The 18,685-nt window shown below is 45.4% G+C and overlaps 1 protein-coding gene across 5 annotated transcripts in view; it reads left to right on the top strand.

Moving 5' to 3' along the window:
* Nucleotides 1–17,851, top strand: part of IFNAR2 (interferon alpha and beta receptor subunit 2) — a 31,073-nt gene extending 13,222 nt beyond the window's left edge. For 3 of the 5 annotated variants that reach the window (XM_023260083.2, XM_045036317.1, XM_023260081.2), the window contains 5 exons: nt 1,162–1,334; nt 3,756–3,916; nt 8,427–8,595; nt 11,907–12,037; nt 15,691–17,851. In XM_023260083.2, coding sequence (XP_023115851.2) covers nt 1,162–1,334; nt 3,756–3,916; nt 8,427–8,595; nt 11,907–12,037; nt 15,691–16,395 — 1,339 coding nt within the window. In that variant the 3' untranslated portion in view covers nt 16,396–17,851. 5 annotated transcript variants of the gene reach the window in all.
* Nucleotides 17,852–18,685: the final 834 nt, after the last annotated feature.

Raw genomic sequence — 18,685 nt, 5'->3', positions numbered from 1 at the left:
TTACTACCACTGACTGGCCCATGGAAGGCCTCTTGTGAGTTTCTCCGGTGCCTGCCAAAGTCTTAGTTTCTCTCTGCGTTAGGTGGTCACGTGTATCACCTACTTACGTTTCTGAGGCTCAAGAAATCAGACATCTGTGTTGTCCCTATAGAACAGGCTGATTTAGGCCTGGACCATGTGATCTTCAGCTGGAGAGAGAAATGTATCTCAGGGAGGACACTCCTGATGGTCTTGTAGGGGCAGAGAGATCTGGGACTTCTGTCATGAAAGTGTAATGTTTGCTCATTTATTCACCCAGCAAATATTTACTGAGCACCGACTACATGGCCAGGGGACCAACCGTGAACCAAAGCCCTTGGTCTCCTGGAGCCTAGAGCAGACATTCGGAAAGTAGACAGAAATACCAAAAAAACAAATAAAGATATAATGTGGCAGGTGATGGTAAAGGAATGCAGGGACATGAAGACAAGCGAGAGAGGGGGTGGACATGATGGGGTAAGGTGTTCCTTTTTTTTTTTTTTTTTAAGCTTATTTATTTATTTTGAGAGAGCGAGTGGCACAAGCAGGGGAAAAACAGAGAGAGAGAGAGAGAGAGAGAGAGAGAGAGAGAGAATCCCAAGCAGTCTCCATGCTGTCAGTGCAGAGCCTGATGTGGGGCTTGAACTCATGAACTGTGAGATCATTACCTGAGCTGAAACCAAGAGTCAGATACTCAACTGACTGAGCCACCCAGGCGCCCCTAGGTGTTCCATTTTATTTTTTATATAGATATTTTTTTTATTTTAATTTTTTTAATGTTTATGTTACAGAGAGAGAGGGAGAAAGACCGAGTACAAGCAGGGGAGGGGCAGAGGGAGAGGAAGACACAGAGTCTGAAGCAGGCTCCAGGCTCTGAGCTGTCAGCACAGAGCCTGACGCAGGGCTCGAACCCACGAACCCGGGAGATCATGACCTGAGGGGAAGGCGGACACTTAACCGACTGAACTACCCAGGCATCTTCCAAGGTGTTGCATTTTAAATAAGGTCGTTAGGACAGGCGACCTGATACGGTGATGCTTGAGCAGAGACGTAAAGAAATGAGGAAGTGAGGCATGCAGTTAACGGAATCTCCGTCACATAAATACTAAAGTTTGCCTTTTCTCATGTCTGTTCCTTTCAAAGTAAACCAGACGATATGAAGATCGTGGAGCACTGTTCAAATATCACAGCATCATTTTGCGACCTAACCGACGTGTGGGAAGTCCTGCCAGAGACATACATCCCCAGAGTTGATGGATTCAGGGGAAACACAATGCTGGTCAGCTGTATCAGCGATTTCTTCCTGGCAACACACGGTGAGTTCATCTCTGCTTATCACTTTCATCATCATCATCAAGATCATCATTATTTGCTTTCCCGTGACATAGGCAGGTCTGCAGAGGTATCTGAAACTCAGGGCTATGTTTACCAGCTGGCCTTGCCCCTTCGCGGCTCTGGACCTGTGAAGTGTTTGCTTCTCGGAGCCTTGGTTTTCTTATCCAAGAAGTGGGACGATAATCTGTCCTTTGCCGGTGATTCCTCACTGCCTGTCTAAGGCAGGCGTTCCGGCAGCAATGGTTGGTTTGTTCCGGTTCATTTCCTGTCACAACCTGACAGGAAGTAGGTCGGGAGGTCCAGAAGGCCTGCATCTGAGCTGTCCCAACTCTTTGGGCCAATGTTTTCCTTAATACGGTACCCCCTCCCCCAGATCATAAGCCAATAGTTCTTATCTATGTTAGTTCCCAAAACACATGTGCACCCAGGGCACTCGGAGACCGGAGCCCGAGAGTGGGTCTGCCTGTCTTTCTTTCCCTATGACTGGACGCAGCTCCCTGTGGCACTTGTGTTAAACAGCTCCAGGGTGGCTGCTGGTGGCCCTCGGCCAGACTCCAGCTCTTCTTCGAGGTCCTCATTTGCAACCTGTTTCCAAGAGAAAGATTTGGTTTCAGCTCCCTGTTAAAGGCTGTGTGGATGTGCGTTCACACATTCGTGCTTAGCAAAGTGACAATGACCGAATCCCACTGTCGCAGACAAGATTCCCTGGGTTTGTGTGTGTGTATGTTTATGTGTGCGTCCAGAAAAGAAAAGAAAGCACAACTTATAGATCGTGGCGCTCAGACGATTACAGAAAGTACATTACAGTAAGGATGAGACGTCATTCGTCAAGACTCAAAATGGTAAATGTCAAACACATGTAAATACCCAGGCTTAGGGGAAATGCGGAGAGTGTACTTTGAACATCTGAAAATCTGCAGCAAGATGTATTCAAATCTTGCCGTGTCCCTGCTCTCATCCAGAATTCCTCTTTAATGGTTTGTCCTACAGAAATAATTGTGGACAAATGTAATGATTTAGCTCTAAGAATGCTCATTGACACAGTGGGTCTATTCAGAAAATGTAGAGACAATCTAAATATTCAAAGCAACAGATCGGGGCGCCTGGGTGGCTCAGTCGGTTAAGCGGCCGACTTCGGCTCAGGTCATGAGCTCGCGGTCCGTGGGTTCGAGCCCCGCATCGGGCTCTGTGCTGACAGCTCAGAGCCTGGAGCCTGTTTCAGATTCTGTGTCTCCCTCTCTCTGACCCTCCCCCATTCATGCTCTGTCTCTGTCTGTCTCAAAAATCAATAAACGTTAAAAAAAATTAATCAAAGCAACAGATCAGTTAAATTATAGTGCAGCCAGACGCTTAGTGGAATAGAGTCACCCCTAAAAAGTTAACGATGAAGATCCAGGGTCAGCCAACTTTCTGTAAAGGCCAGAAAAGAAATACTTTAGACTTTATGGGCCACATATCATACACCATATCACCTGTCCTTCTTCAGTTGTTTTACAACCCTTTTATTATTTTGTAAGTTTATTTATTTATTTATTTATTTATTTATTTATTTATTTATTTTGAGAGAGAGAGGGAGAGAGAGAGCAAGCAGCTGATGGGAAGAGAGAAAGGGGGAGAGAGAGAATCCCCAGTAGGCTCCACACCGTCAGCATGGAGCCCAATGCTGGGGCTCCCAAACTCATGGCTCATGAGATCATGACCTGAGCCAAAATCAAGAGTTAGCCTTAACCAATGAAGCCACCCAGGCACCCCACAACCCTTTAAAATATAAAAACCTTTCTGAACTGGCAGGCTGTGCAAAACTCTAGCCCACAGGCCATTTTCCACCCCTTGATGTAGACAAATATGCGTGGATATGTTTGTGAATTGAGTTAAGTGAAATATATACCATGCAAAGCTATAGGTAAGAATGATTTAATTTTAGATGAGATGTGTGTGTGTGTGTGTGTGTGTGTGTGTATGCACTAGTTCAGTTTATATACGTGTGTGTATATATTTACACTGATACGATATAGACAAAACACGATTAACCACATTCAGGGACACTTGCCTACTGTATTTTCTGATATTTCTGCAATGGTTGGGTATCATTGTTACTGTGATACGATAAGAAGTCATTTTGTTTAGAATACAGGCTGAAAATTCCGAAAGGACTGACTTCCATCCTGGAACCTTCCGTTTCTTGTGGTAATAGTAAGCAAATCACATCGCTTTTCGTCTCAGTTTTTCACCAATAAAAAAAAAAAAAAAAAGAATACAACCCATGCCTCACCTAAGACCGTAGGTTAGAGAGAAGATAGTTGTCAAGAGGTCAGGTTGTATTACAGCCACGGGAGCATTGCTGCGATGCAGTCATTGGCTGACATCACTGGGGTCTGTTTCTGGTTTTGTTTTCTCCACAGTGTCTTTGGAACCACCCGACTTTGATATTGTTGGCTCTACCAACCACATCAACGTAATAGTGAAATTTCCACCAGTCATTCCCAAGATACTAAATGGCGAGCTCTTACAGTATTACTTACCGCTCGTCATCGAAGAACAGTCAGGGAAGATTGTTAAGAAGGTAAGTGGCTAAAACAGTTCTGAGCTGGCAGTGAATATATTTGACCGTCTTCTTAAAAAACAAAACAAAACAAGGAAAAAGACATTTGTAATGATTTGAGCAACGGAGCCTAAAGGGTCTGAATCCGCGGGGTCTGACTTTAAGCAAAGAAGTCTCTATAGTTCATTCATTGTGGAAATATGTTGACTTAGCCTAGCAGTGTGGTCTTCTTTCAAAGAAGAGGCCACATGCGCAACATCGAGGGGCACACAGGAAAGGAATGTGGTGTGGACAAAGAGAACAGGCTAATTTCAGCACACTAGGGTGCTGGGATGAGTGGAAGTGGGCCCTCCCAGAACAGCAGCTGACATGTGCATAGCCCTTTGCCGATGAGAAAGCCTTGCAAGTACCAGCCCACAAGTCACCAGGGGCAGGGGCATGTCAGGCAGAGGGCACAGGAAGCAGAGGTCCTGAGGCTGGAGTGGACCCAGTGGATTTGAGAATCAGGGCAGGGAGCTGGAATGGAGTAACCGGGACAGGAGACTAGAAGGAGGTGAGATCAGGGAGGCAGTGGGGCCCAATCTTGTTGGGCTTTGTGGGTCTGAGGCTTTGAAGTATCATGAAGCTGCTGGAGGTCCGGAGGCTTTAACAGGGCATCCTGGCTGGTGTATTGAGAATAAACCACAGGAGCCAAAGGTGGAAGTGGGGAGACCAGTTAAGAGGCTGTGGAGATGGTAATTGCTTAGTAGGAAATGGCAAATTACAATTTTCGCTGTAATATCTACCTGGATATAATCAATGCCCTAATCAAAACAAAATGGAAATAACAGAGGGAAAAAATCAGCTTATGTAGCTCAGAGACTGTACGAAGCTTCTTTAAATATCATAAACCAGTCACATCTCCTTGATATTCAACCCGTGAGCTACTAACTCTGTTTGAGATTATTATTTTTAAAATAAGAAAGCTATGGGTATTAGGATATTGACAACACCATGAGAGGAAAATGACGGTTAATAAGCATCTTCTTCATTAAAGAAAAGTAATCTTTATTTATTTATTTTTTTAACGTTTATTGATTTTTGAGACCGAGAGAGACAGAGCATGAACGGGGGAGGGGCAGAGAGAGAGGGAGACCCAGAATCCGAAGCAGGCTCCGGGCTCTGAATTGTCAGCACAGAGCCCGACGCGGGGCTCGAACTCACGGACCGTGAGATCATGACCTGAGCCGAAGTCGGCCGCCCAACCGACTGAGCCACCCAGGCGCCCCAAGAAAAGTAATCTTTAGATTAAATTAGACCAAGAAAAAAAGAAGAGACTACTGGTGTAATCCAGGTGACAGATGGTGGTGGCTTGGACCACTTGGCAGTAATGAGAAGTGGTTAAATTCTGCATATATCTTGCAAGTGGAGCTGACAGTATTTTTGGATGGGTTGGATGTGCCATGGGGTGAAGAAAGAGACAAGAGCGTCTGGATGGATGGAGTTTCCATTAATTAAAATGGGGAAGATTACAGGGGCACCTGGGTGTCTCGGTTGAGCGTCCAACTTCGACTCCCTCTCCCCCTGCTCCTCCCCCATTCACTCTCTCTCTCTCTCTCTCTCTCTTTCTCTCTTTCAGTCTCAAAAATAAAAAAAAATTTAAATGGGGAAGATTACGGATGGAGGAGGTGGATAATTGGGTATCAGTAGCTTGGATCTGGATATATTAAGTTTGAGGTGCCAATAAGGCATCCAGGAGGATATAGTGAGCAGGAGTTGGATGCTCTGAGTCTGGAGTTCAGGGGAGAGCTCCTCGCTGGAGAGACGTCCCGGGGAGTCGTTGGCTTCTTGGTGCGTATTGATACCTTGAGACAAGGTGAGATCACCTGGAAGTGGATATGCAGAGAGGAAAGAGGACGTCCAAAGTCAGAGCCCCAGAAGCCCAAAATAGAGAGATCTGGCAAATGAGGAACCAGCAAAAGAGACTAGAGGGGTGCCTGGCTGGCTCAGTCAGTACAGTGTGCAACTCTTGATCTAGGGGTTGTTGTGAGTTCAAGCCCCACGTTGGGTGTGGAGGTTACTTAAATATAAAACCTTAAAAAAGAGAGAGAGAGAGACTGGGAAGGAGCAACCAGCATGGTAGGAGAACAACTAGGTGAAAATGATGTCTTGGTAGCTGAGAGAAGAAAGTTCCAGAAGGAGAAAGTGATCTACTGAATCAAATGCTATAAATGGGACACGTTAGATGAGGACTATGGATTGGGTATTGGATTTAGCAACATGGAAGTCCTGGTGACCTTGATAAGAGTGATTTCAGTGGAGTGATGGGGTGAGACCTGGTAAGAACGGATTCCAGAAAGAGAAGGAAGAGAGAAATTAGAGACAGTGAGGAGAACTAATTCTTCTAAGGAGTTTTTCTGTAAAGAGGAGAGATACTCTGTGGTAGCTATGGGAAGCTGTGGTCAAGAGAGAGGAATTTTATTTTATTTTATTTTATTTTATTTTTAAGTTTATTTATTTTGAGAGAGAGAGAGAGAGAGAGAGAGAGAATGAGGGAGGGGCAGAGAGCAGGGGAAAGGGAGAATCCCAAGTAGGCTCTGCACTATCAGCACACAAAGCCTGAGTCGGGGCTGGAACATGAACCATGAGATCATGGCCCGAACCAAAAAAATCAAGAGTCAGACATTTCACCAACTGAGTCACCCAGGTGCCCCATAAGAGGGACATTTTAAAATGGAAGAACTTATGGGGTGTCTGGGTGATTCAACTCTTGATTTCAGCTCAGATCATGATCTCACAGTCGTGAGTTCGAACCCCGTATTGGGCCGCATGCTGGGTGTGGAGCCTGCTTAAGATCCTCTCTCTCTCTCTCTCTCTCTCTCTCTCTCTCTCTCTCTCTCAAAATAAAATAAAGAAAAAGAAAATGGAAGAAGTTACAGCATGTTCATATGCAGATGGGATGTTCCAAAGGGATTGCTGGACCATGTGCTTGAGGAAGTGAGGAGGGATGGAATCTCATAAGCACAAGAAGGGATTGACCTTGGTGCAGAGCAGGGACTGTGCATCCAAGGCGAGTGCGGGGGCGGGGGGCAAAATACTCAGGGGAGCTTCTGTTTGCCTGGTGAAACAGGAAGTAAGTATGGCAGACTTCATCAAGATCACACAATGGCAACACCAGGTGTGAAACCCAGATAGTCTGATTCTCAGCTACTTTTGGCTATTTCTCCTGGAGGCAAGAGCCCTCCCTCCGTGACACTGTTTCTACTTCTGCCCCCTTTTTCTTCTTCACTGCTTATTGGCACTGCATGAGAGTTTAGTTTGTTAGAGCTCGCTTGCTTTCTTTCTTTCTTTCTTTCTTTCTTTCTTTCTTTCTTTCAATTCTTCCTCCTTCCAAATAGAAATTTGCAGAAAAACGTTATTACAGAAGGCCGTATATGAACTGCTGGAACATCCTGATTCGTAGAACTGTTAGTATTTTGAAAACCATAAAACTTCACGCAGAAGTTGTTTTTCTTTTTTTTTTTTAATTTTTTTTTAATCTTTATTTATTTTGAGAGAGAGACAGAGTGTGAGCAGGGGAAAAGCTGAGGGGAGGGAGATACAGAATCCAAAGCAGGGCTCCAGGCCCTGAGCTGTCAGCACGGAGCCCGACGCGGGGCTCGAACTCACAAACTGCGAGATTGTGACCTGAGCTGAAGTCGGACACTCAACCGACTGAGCCACCCAGGTGCCCCGAAGTTGTTTTTCTTGAAAGAAACTTCATATCATCTCTCTAATTCCCAAATGGAACAGAACTACCTAGGAACAGAAGGGGCAAGGTGTCTAAAGGGAGAAGATGAGGAATTAGACATCAGCCACAGTTCTGCCACAGCCATGCTGTGTGGCCTTGGAAAGTTACTTAACCACTCTGAGTGGTAGTTTCCTCATCTGGAGAATGGAGATCGTTGCAACTCTGTGGACTGTTTTCATAATCACATTCGTTAATATGTACAAAGGCACTTCCTGAAGAGTAGACACATATCATTAATGAAAAAAGATATCTCATTTTTTTATGTTCTTAGTTTTGCAAGATTATCTTAATGCATGACAAAATAATCTTGTAAAAATGACATCATGGAAACATTTTTTTTCTTTTTTTCATTTTATTTGCCTGAGAGAGAGAGCACAAGTGGGAGAGAGGGGCAGAGGGAGAGAGAGAGAGAGAGAGAATCTCCAGGAGACTCGATGCTCAGTGTGGATCTCTCAACCCTTTAACCAACTGAGCCACCCAGGTGCCCAAACATCATGGAAACTTTTATTCCTCGTTGAACCTTTTTCTACTCGTTATAAAGTGCAGTTGCTAGACTAGATTTCATGGTTTAAAAATGTGCATCTAGTTTTGTGCTAAATTGCTGGCCCCAAATGACTTAAAAATACTTTTTCTTTTCAAGCCTGAGATCTTTCTATCCCCATTTAAGATCTGAGGACAAATCCCCAAGGAGGCTTGAAGGGCCTGCCTGCAAATGAAATTCTCACTCAAAGCCTTCCTGATTTTTTTGCTTCTTTTTTACAGCATCACCCCAAGCTAAATGGAAACATCATTGGAAATGTCACTTATGTCATCGACAAGCTGATTCCAAACACAAACTACTGTGTATCTGTCTATTTTAAGTCTAAAGATATGGGAGCAATAAATAGATCTCCAGTCAAATGTACCTTCCTTCAACCTGGACAGGAAACAGGTATAAGTGTTTGAAAACTCATGTTCTGCTTTCACTCCGAGGGAAAACCTGGTTAATGAAAAGAATCTGAAAGTCGTGGAGCCCTGAAGGTATTCCTTCCACGAAAAGCCCATCACAGAGATGCTTTCTGTTGGTCAGTCTCTACTATGCGGTGAAGTCACTTTTAAGTTGCCATAGCAGAGGGACAATCAGGTATCTGTCTTTATAGTCAGATCCTCTGAAGTGGCAATGCTTTTAGTTTAGCTCAGGGAGTCGGGATCGAATTCAGTTCTGAGTGCCCTTGGGTTGGCCATTATTCAAGCTAGCTGCTGGAGGAGGCAGGGTTACCGGGACCAATTGCACGCACAGGTATCAGAGGGTCAAATTGTGGAGCTGGGTGTGGCCCACGGACGTGGCCAGCTTGCAGGAAAGTTCGCTATAGCTTGTAGATGGAAGGGAAGCTCACCAGTGCGTATGACATAGTCCCTCATGAAGACTAAAAAGTCCTGTTGCGAAGGCATCAGAACAGGAAACAGCCTAGTCCCCGAACCTTCCTCTGAGTGGAGAAATCTGCAGTGAGAACAGTCAGGCTTAGGGACGTTCGTTGCTGATTATTTGCTTGGGAAGTAACGAGGCCCCTAATTGTTTTGCCAAAAGTGAAAGTCTCCACCTTCGCCTTTCTGAATTTCCCAACCCCGACGAGAGTTTCTTTAATGGTCTGACTTACCAGAGTTCAGACAAGATCAGGTGGGACAGAAGAAAGCAACCGCAATGGTATGGCTTCCTTGGGGATTCAGTGGACACAGGCCTGGCGCCTAGTGCTTGGAGATGCTCAGTGTGATTTGACTCTCCCGTGTTCCGCAGGGTCCAACGACGCCCGGAGCGATTTTAAAGGAAAAAGTAGCTCCTTTCAAGTCCCTTTAAAGGAAAAAGGCATTAGCTTGAATCATTAGTGTAGGGTCAGTCAAATATGGGCAAACCTGAACTTGCCTATAAATTCCTTATGCCTGTAGCTCTTAGGAAAATGGGATCCCCAAACAAATCTACATACGTATGCCCTAATACCAATTCTCCAACACCAGCCGGGTGTCCAGTGATTCGATTCCTTTCTGACACTCTCTGGAGTTAGCAGGCCCCACAGGTTAAGGGGCTCAGACTCAAGACTGCCCCCTCTTCGGGTACCAGCTGCAAGTCTGGCCGTCCAAACTTCTGTGCACTCTACAAATTCAGAGGGTCCCACACTCCCCCTTCAGATTAATAACTCACCAGGACTCATGGGACTCCGGAAGCACTATACTTAGGATTACTTTTTTTTTTTTTTAATGTTTATTTTTGAGAGAGAGACAGAAAGACAGAGCGTGAGCAAGGGAGGGGCAGAGAGAGAGGGAGAATCCCAAGCAGGCTCCACACTAACAGCAGACAGCCCAAGGTGGGGCTCGAAATCACGAGCCATGAGATCATGGCCTGAGCCAGTCTGACACTTAACTGGCTGAGCCACCCAGGTGCCCCAGGATTACTGTTTTATCATAAGAATACAATGAACGGCCAGATGCAGAGGCACAGAGTCTGGAAGGGTCCCGAGTGCAGGAGCTTCTGTCCCCATGGAGTCAGGGTGCACCACCCTCCCAATACGTCCGTGTGTTCCCTGACCCCGAATCTCCCCAAGCCTTGCCGTCCAAGAGTTTATACTGGGTTTTATTATGTAGGCATGATTGATGAAATCGTCATCCACTAGTGATTGAACTCCCATCCCCAGCCCTCCCCCATCCCCAAAAATCAGGGGCCAGCCGTTCCACTCTCTAAACACCAGGTTAGTTTTTCTGGTGACCAGCCCCCTTCCTGGAGCTATCCAGCACCCTGCCTTGGTTCATTAGCATAAACTCAGGTATGGTCCCCCAAAGACACTCCTGTCGCGCAGGAAATTCCAAGGGTTTTTAATGGTCTGTGCCAAGAACCAGGGGCAAAGGCCAGATTTTTATTATTATTATTTTATTTTTCTTATTGTTGTTACTATATTTATATTGTTATTATTAGACAACGATCTTACAAACAAACGAAGACAACCTGGAACCAGTGTTATGGGTACAATACCCATAAAATCTCCCCAAGCACACTCACCACCCCCTAAACAGCCCAGTGTTAACTTCCTCAGACTCAGTGGTGAATACCACTAGCTTAGGGCATCACTCGTATGGGGGGAGTTTAGTCCACAGATTGAGAGAAATGTCTCCCCTTTGGTCAAGTCCCAGATTAACTGGTTGGATCTTTTGCTAAGGCCCTGAGGGAAAGCTGTGCCCGTCCATTTGACAAATATTTATTGGGGCCCCACTGTCTGCTGGATTCTCTTGTAGATAGATGCTGGGGAAACAGCAGTGAACAAAACAAATAAAAACACTTCCTGACCACGTGGAACTTACATTGCAATAGAGAGACAGAAAAACAAAATTTAAAAAGCTACTTGCAGTCAGGAGGTTGCAATTCTCCAAAAGGGATTTTGGCAAGAAGCTTGAGGGGCGCTCAGTAGGACAAAGTGGTCTCTGTAGAGCCCTGGGGTGGCCAAAGTCCAGCCTCAGAATAACCCAGTTGTTTTTCTCAGACAAACTCCCCTCTTCCACTTCTTTCTGCCCGTGATGTCTACTGTTCAATCACAAACTTTCGAGTCCCTTTTGAAGATCTAATTAGCTTTATTGAACGGTTTGTGCGTTGAGCAGCATCCCATCTAGCAAGTATAAAGGAGCTCCAAAGGGCTGCAGAAAGAGAAATGCTTTTAAAGGCCGAACAAGGAAGTCAGACCAAAAATGGGATTATTTTCAGGTGAGGTCACCTCCCTTTGAGGGACAAAAGGATCTTATTATGTTAGGTGGATTACCTCCTGGTGCTGAGTTGGAGATTCCAGAATGACCAGTGAAGATTACAGTTTGGTGATGTGGGCCAGGCATAAAATGACTCCTTTTTGGGCCTTGAGTTTTCTTTTTAACCGTATTAACAGGTGGCTGTTGAGCCTTTGAGATATGGCCAGTATGAATGAGAAACAGGTTTTTTTTCGATTTTGATGATTTAAATTTAAATTTAAGTAGTCACATATGGCTGATGGCTACTGTATTGCATGGGGCAGTCATAAAACATCATTATAAACTGGAAGAAATTTCACTTTTAAAAATAAATCTGCCATTTTCATCATTTAAGAATATGTATGCTTGGATTACTTTCACTCTTTTGTCTGTAACAATAGTTGTTCCCATGTTTGTTGTTCTTTGATACCTTATTCCACTCACCTGTGATAATTTATTGAATTTATTTTGAAATAAAGTCATTTCATTTTTCATCAACAGAGTCATCAGAATCCGCCAAAATAGGAGGAATAATTATTATGTTTTTAATAGCAGCTGTCTTCATAAGCACCATATTAATACTGAAACGGGTTGGTTATATATGCTTAAGAAATGATTTCCCCAAAGTTTTGGTATGTAGTCTTTTTTTTTTTAATTTCTATCTTTATTTTATAACTTAAGAATTTTTATTATATTCTTAACTATTTTCACAGAAGGAAAAAAAAACGTTTTCTAAAAACACTAAGATGCATTATCACTCTGGGTGACTTTTCCATCCCTATAAGTATATATTTACATTTGATGCTTTCTGTTTATACTTGGCCCACGTGTTACTTTTAATGGTCACATAGTATCCCATTGTTATTAATGTCCTATTTTTCCCTTAATCATTTGCCAGCTGTAGGCCATCCGAATTGACTTCTTTTTCCTTTCCTTTCCTTCCTTTTTATTCTTTGGCCTTTATGAATAATGCGGTATGTTTCATTAACATTTTACAAAGATTATCTTTCAATTTGGATTACTTCAGTGGAACATATACACAAGGTGGATTTATCTTTTTTTTAATTTTTTTTTTAACGTTTATTTATTTTTGAGAGACAGAGAGAGACAGAGCATGAATGGGGGAGGGTCAGAGAGAGAGGGAGACACAGAATCTGAAGGAGGCTCCAGGCTCTGAGCTGTCAGCACAGAGCCCGACGCAGGGCTCGAACTCACAAACCCAGCGATATCATGACCTGAGCCGAAGTCAGATGCTCAACCGTCTGAGCCACCCAGGCACCCCTGGATTTATCTTATAAAAAGATAAAAGAATTAATTTGCCCCTCATTTGTCATTTTCTCCCTCCCATTGCTGTCTTCCTATATTCATTTTATCAGTTTCCATTCAGAGAGATCTTATTTTTCTCTAAACTCATTTCATCTTTTTCTTCTCATTTTTATAAACAACTGCACACTTAAATATTCCTCCCCAGTTGATAAAATTGTACTATTCTTTTTCTTTGTGTTTTTACTCCTTCGGGTTGGGTTTGGGGGCTGTTTAGGGGGTGGTGAGTGTGCTTGGGGAGATTTTAATTACAATGGGTATTTGAACCCAGCCCGCATTTGGCCCCGCCTTAGACGCCTTAGACGTAGAGGACTCTGTATTGGGTTTCATCCACACTGTGATCCCTGCCTTTCAAGTACGGACAGTTTTGATCCTTCCGTGTAAACGTATCTTTCAGTCTTTTATGTTAGCCGTCAGTTGCGGCCTTATCGCTGCCTTAATCCACCTCTTCCTGTCTGCCAAGTATTTATTCCTTTGGCCTTGAGGTCTTAGACAAATCCTACCCCGATATGTCTCACTGTAGCCTTGAGATATAAAGGTCCTTATTACCACACCTACTCCCTTCTAGAAAAATTCTCTGCCTGACTTACCTAAAATAGTTACTAATCCCCCCCCCCCCCCCCCCCCCCCGCCGCCAGGTCTCCCTGGGGTTCCTCCCATCCCTAAGGCACGTCCAAATTATACACCAATTATAAATACGCCTGTTATTGTGTTGACCCCAAGTACTGAGAGGACGTGTTGTTATTATGTCTTTCTCATACTTCTTCATGAAAAATTGTTGCTCTGTGTTTAAGTAAAAACTCTGGGAATGGCAAAGCAGAACACTCTAGGCCTCGTGTATTTGTGTGTATATGTGTTTCATCAAGAACAGATGTTAAAGTTTTCTTTTTCTTTTTCTTTTTTTTTTTGCATTCAACAAATATTTACCGAGTACCTACCACGTGTGTACATGTTCTAGGTGCTGGGGATATAGAAAAGAACAAAACAAACAAAAACTTCTGCCCTCCTAGATCTTAAAGTCTGAGGACTAAGGGTAGGGACTGTGACAATTTATAGATGATATAACTGGCAAAGTAAAAAATTGACATGAATCTAGAGATAAATGATTAGGATTAATACGCTTAGTGACGTTGGTACATACAAAATAATCAATATAAAAAATGCTTGCGTTTTTATACACTAGCAATAATCGGAAAACAAACATGAAGCTGCTTTTCAACCTCCAAGAAATTAAGTAGGTACACAACTCGTAGTATAAAGCCCTGTGAATTTTCACAAACTCAATGCACCCATGTAATTCATGCCGAAATCAAGAAAGAGAATATATAATCAGCCTCTCCAGAAGTCTCTCTCCTGCCACCTTCGAGTAACTAACCCCCACCGAGGATAACCACTATCCTGATTACTAACAGCATAGATTAGTTTTATCTGGTTTTGAACTTGAAATCGTACAGTTAAGTGGAATCATATAGTTGATTTTAAATACCATTGCAATAGTAATAAAAAAATATTTTTAAAACATTAAAGAATAAATCTAATAGAGGATGTTACAGGTCGTTTGTGGAGAAAATGGCTTCTTGAGAGACATTAACAAAGATTTGGTCAAACAGGGAGCCCAGAAACAGATCCACACGTATGGAAATATGTTTAATGATGAGTAGATATTGCCATGGGGACAGGATTGGCTGGGTCAATAAGTGTATCTATGTGGGAGAAAATGCAACTGGAACTTTACCTCACACCACACACAAATACCAGTTCCAGGTATATTAAAGGTTGTCCTATGAAAGGCACTGTAGGAGATTCTATGTGACCTTGGGGTAAGGAAGATTCTCTCAGACGCAAAAAGCAGACACCATAGAGGCTCGACATCGATACATTTTCTTACGTTAAAACTGAGAATTTCTTGTCATCGAATGTCCTCACAAAGAGAGTAAAATGGTGAACCACGGGCTAGGGGAAAACACATGTGACATAAATAATCAGCAAACAATTAGCATCCAGGTGATTTGAAGCGCCCCTAGGAATCCTGTGGGGAAAAAAGACGAACAACCCAACAGAAAAATTGTCCCTACGCCTGGCTTGGGTAGAGTAGGGGAAGAGCAGGTTTGCCCAAGTGGGCAGCCCAAGTAGGCCTTAGGAAAATAGGAAGATGGTGCTGATGACGATTCCAGGTCTCTGAAAGGAGTCTCCTGACCACCTCCTCGTTCGCCCCACCGTAGTTAACCTAGAGACAGACCCACCGACGGGGCAAGACTCAGCCTTGTTCTCCTGTGTTCTCCACAGCTCTCTGCTCGGCTGGTGTCCTGGTGGTGCTTTCTTCCGAGAGCTGGAATAGAGTGAGCTCCGGTCTTGCCATTCCTCTAACCCTCCCAACTCTTTTAGGATTCCCCTCTTCATCCCGAAGATCCTCCAGTCCAGGGGGCTGTGACCCGGATACAATGGGCTCTCCAGAGTCTCTCCTCACCCACGGTTCCCTGACACGCCCTAGGAGAATCTCCATGGACAGATTTAGATGGCAATCCAGAATCTAAGTGGCCGGAGTCCCCTGAGCAGCAGGAAGCGGTGAGGGGAGCCCCGCGGGAAGGAGTGGAGGCCAGAACATAGCCTCTGCCGCAGGCAGCCTCCGCCGCTCAGTGTTCGTGCCCCCTGGGCACGTTTCTTAACCTCTCTGCCTCATTTTTGTCATCTGTGAAATGGGGCTAAGAATAGTAAGCCTGCTTCGTGGCAGGGCCGTGAGGGTGAAACGAATGATGACACGAGTGAGGCACAGAGACCAGTGCCCGGCAGGTGGGAAACACTGTGTAACCGTTAGCTGTTGTTGTTGTTGCCGTTGGCCTCACTGTCCTCATCCTCATCCTCATCACTGAACAGTTCATCTCACTGAGTTTTATTATGTCAAAAAATAAAGAGCAAACACTCAGAATTGATTCTCTCTCTCTCTCTCTCTTTTGTTTTTAAGAATTTTAATAACTTGTCATCCTGGGTCTTTCTCGAGAGGCCACCCTTGGAAACAGTGGCTTTCGTGGAGGTGATTCACGTTAACAGGAAGAAGAAAGTGTGGGATTATAATTACGACGATGAGAGCGACAGCAATGATGAGGTGGCCCCTCCAATAAGCGGAGGTGGTTATACTATGCACGGGCTAACGGGCAGGCTTCTGGGTCCGGCCTCCGCCTCCTCGGCCACCTTGGAAGACTGCAACCAGCCAGACGCTGAGGAACCCGATCAATCCGAACCTGAGGCTGACACCGAGCCCCTGATGGCAGCATGGCCCAGCCCCGGGCAGTCGGAATGCTGCAAGAGTGGGGCCTACAAGGAGAGAGGGAGGCTGCCACCGGACCCCGTCTCCGAGGATGATGACAGCGCCAGCGAGGAGTCTGGGGACAAAATTACCTTCAATGTAAATTTAAACTCTGTGTTTGTGAGGATCCCCGATGACGACTCAGAAGTACCCCCGACGTCACCACCTTTTCTAGAAGAGACAGCCAACCTAGAGGATTCAGATGAAACAGAAATAAGCTTTCTGGCAGCCAGTGGGGAAGGAACACAGCCACCCTTCGCCAGCCCCTCTGCAGAGTGCCCGTGGCCTGAAGACGCTCTTTCTGACAAAAGTGACAGTTCCGAGTCAGATGCGGACATCAGGGATGGTTATATAATGAGATGATTCCCAAGGATAGTTAATTAACAAGGACCGATGAGGTTCTCCCTCCGCGTACGGTCACCAGCCCCTCCGGGGCCTGCCAGCGATGTCGGAGGGAAGGTGCTGGAGACTGCAGTCTGCTGGGTGATTCCTGGTGACGTCATCTATGCAGATTCCCAGGACGGCCACATGGGACCCTCCTATCCTGCAGTGTATTGTTTACATGTCCCAAGGGATGCACTTTGAAGGTAAAACGTCCTGTCCATTTCCTTCCCCGCATTTATAATGGTTCTGCATCCTGTCTCCCAGAGTAAGGAGCAGGGTCCCCTGCATCTTTCCTGGGTGGTCCAAGACCCTGCAAGTTAATGAAATTAGCCAGGGTGGGAGTGGAGAGTGAAAAGGAAGACACTCAGCAGGGTTCCTAGCAGGTACAGTCAGCAGTGGTGGGTCCAGCAGGCTTAAGGGAGGGGCCAGGAGGGAAAAAGCAGGAAGGGAAGGCCACCAGAAGGAAAGAAAGGGGACCCACAAAGAAACAGAAGCACAGGTTCCGAGTTGGAAGTGGGGAAAGTGGAGCCCGGTCTTGGGCTCCTCCCCGATGTCACATTCTGTCACCTACACGCAGAATTCAGCTCTCCTCAATTTGAATGAGGAGGACACATTCGCACACAGAAATAACTCTAGTGTCAGGCAGGTGACTACTAGGAAATATCTGCCTGAGGGAGAGGGATAGAATCGCAGTGCCAAATTTCAAGATTAAAAAAAAAAAAAAAGCGAGAGAACAAATGCAAAATCGTTTCAAGGTCTTCAGAGGAAATAAGGTATGAAATAAAATTCCTGGAGGTCCTACTTAGCAATTTAAGAAGAGCTGTGTGCACGGATTCCAACTGTCCTATGTGTGACCACAGTGCCTGTGGAAGGAGGTGGGGGGGGGGGGCAGGGGAAGAGAAGTTCTAGAACATCATGTAGCAAACAGTACAAGAACGAGGACTCAGAGGTCTGACTCTGCTATTTCACTGTGTGACCCCAGGTACTTTGCTGAGCCTCTCTGAGCCTCAGTTTCTTCATTTAGGAAATAAGGGGATTGGACTAGGTAATCTCCAAGATCCTGTGGTGCTAGGAGAAATAGAAAATACACAAGAATTGGGGCACCTGGGGTGGCTCAGTCAGTTGGGCATCTGACTTCAGCTCAGGTCATGATCTCCCGGTTCGTGGGTTCGAGCTCCACATCGGGCTCTGTGCTGACAGCTCAGAGCCTGGAGCCTGCTTAATAACCTAATGAAATCACCTAGGAAAGGAACTTTATGATGGAAAGTGTCCATTTCTCCGTCCTCTTAAAGCAACTATCATATTTTGAAAGATTTCCAGAGTGATCTTTTGGGATAAACTTTTTATGGCTGTGTTGATGTATGTGTGTGTGCTTCAGTTTTGTATAATTGTCATAAGTTGGTGAAGGATAATAAATACTTTTTAATAAAACTGGGTAATGCCTTCGGAGTTATTTCTCATTAGAGGGGGTAAATACACAGATGATTTGTGGCTCTGCCGGCATCTCTAGGGTTGCACGGAAGTCCCTCTGTGTGCGGTGGCCTGTAGGGACCAAGGGAACATTCCTCGCCCCTTGCTGTGCTCATGGTGGAGCATTCTAGGGTCAGACGTCAAGCAGTGCCTTACATCAATCACCACGTACTTTATACCCTGCTCTGAACTTTCCAGCCTCACCACTGCCCAAGCCTTGAAGGAGGAAATTAAACGTTTCTCAGCAATCTCGTGAGAGAAACAAGTTTTTGCCCAATAAATAACTTGGTTCTCTGTCATTTACCCCTAGGTGGGAGGGGGTGACGTAGACTCTTTCAAACCGTCTTTGCTAATAGAGCGCCTTAAAATCAGCTTACTTTCAGGGAAAGGGGGTTCTAGAGAAACCCTGGAGGCAGTTTTCACTGGAGAAAACGTGGGGGGATACGGAATGGTGTCAAGAAAACCCACCACCACCCATGACCCCAGATAGAACCTCTGGGTGGGCGTTGTAAGCTACTTATCTAACTTGGAAGAGCACGCCTTTAATGCTGGCGGGGTGTCTCCCCCAATCCGGGTACCTTACGTACAGTTTTGCAAACGGTTTACTACCGGTGTTTTCCAGCCACGAGTTGGGGGTAGCAAGTCCCCTTCCCTCCGCGTCTCCCGTCGCCGGGCCACGCCAACATTTCTCTGTCCCCGGGGCGCCGGGGTGCGCAGGACGCCGGGCGGGCGAGGGCGGCGCCCGGGCGGGGGGCGGGGCCTCGGCTCGCTCCGCCCCACCAGCCCCCGGAAGCGGCCG

Source organism: Felis catus, chromosome C2 (assembly GCF_018350175.1).
Source record: "Felis catus isolate Fca126 chromosome C2, F.catus_Fca126_mat1.0, whole genome shotgun sequence".
NCBI classification, from domain to species: domain Eukaryota; kingdom Metazoa; phylum Chordata; class Mammalia; order Carnivora; family Felidae; genus Felis; species Felis catus.
Note: the sequence above shows the minus strand (reverse complement) of the source record. Positions and strands in the feature narration are given on the sequence as shown.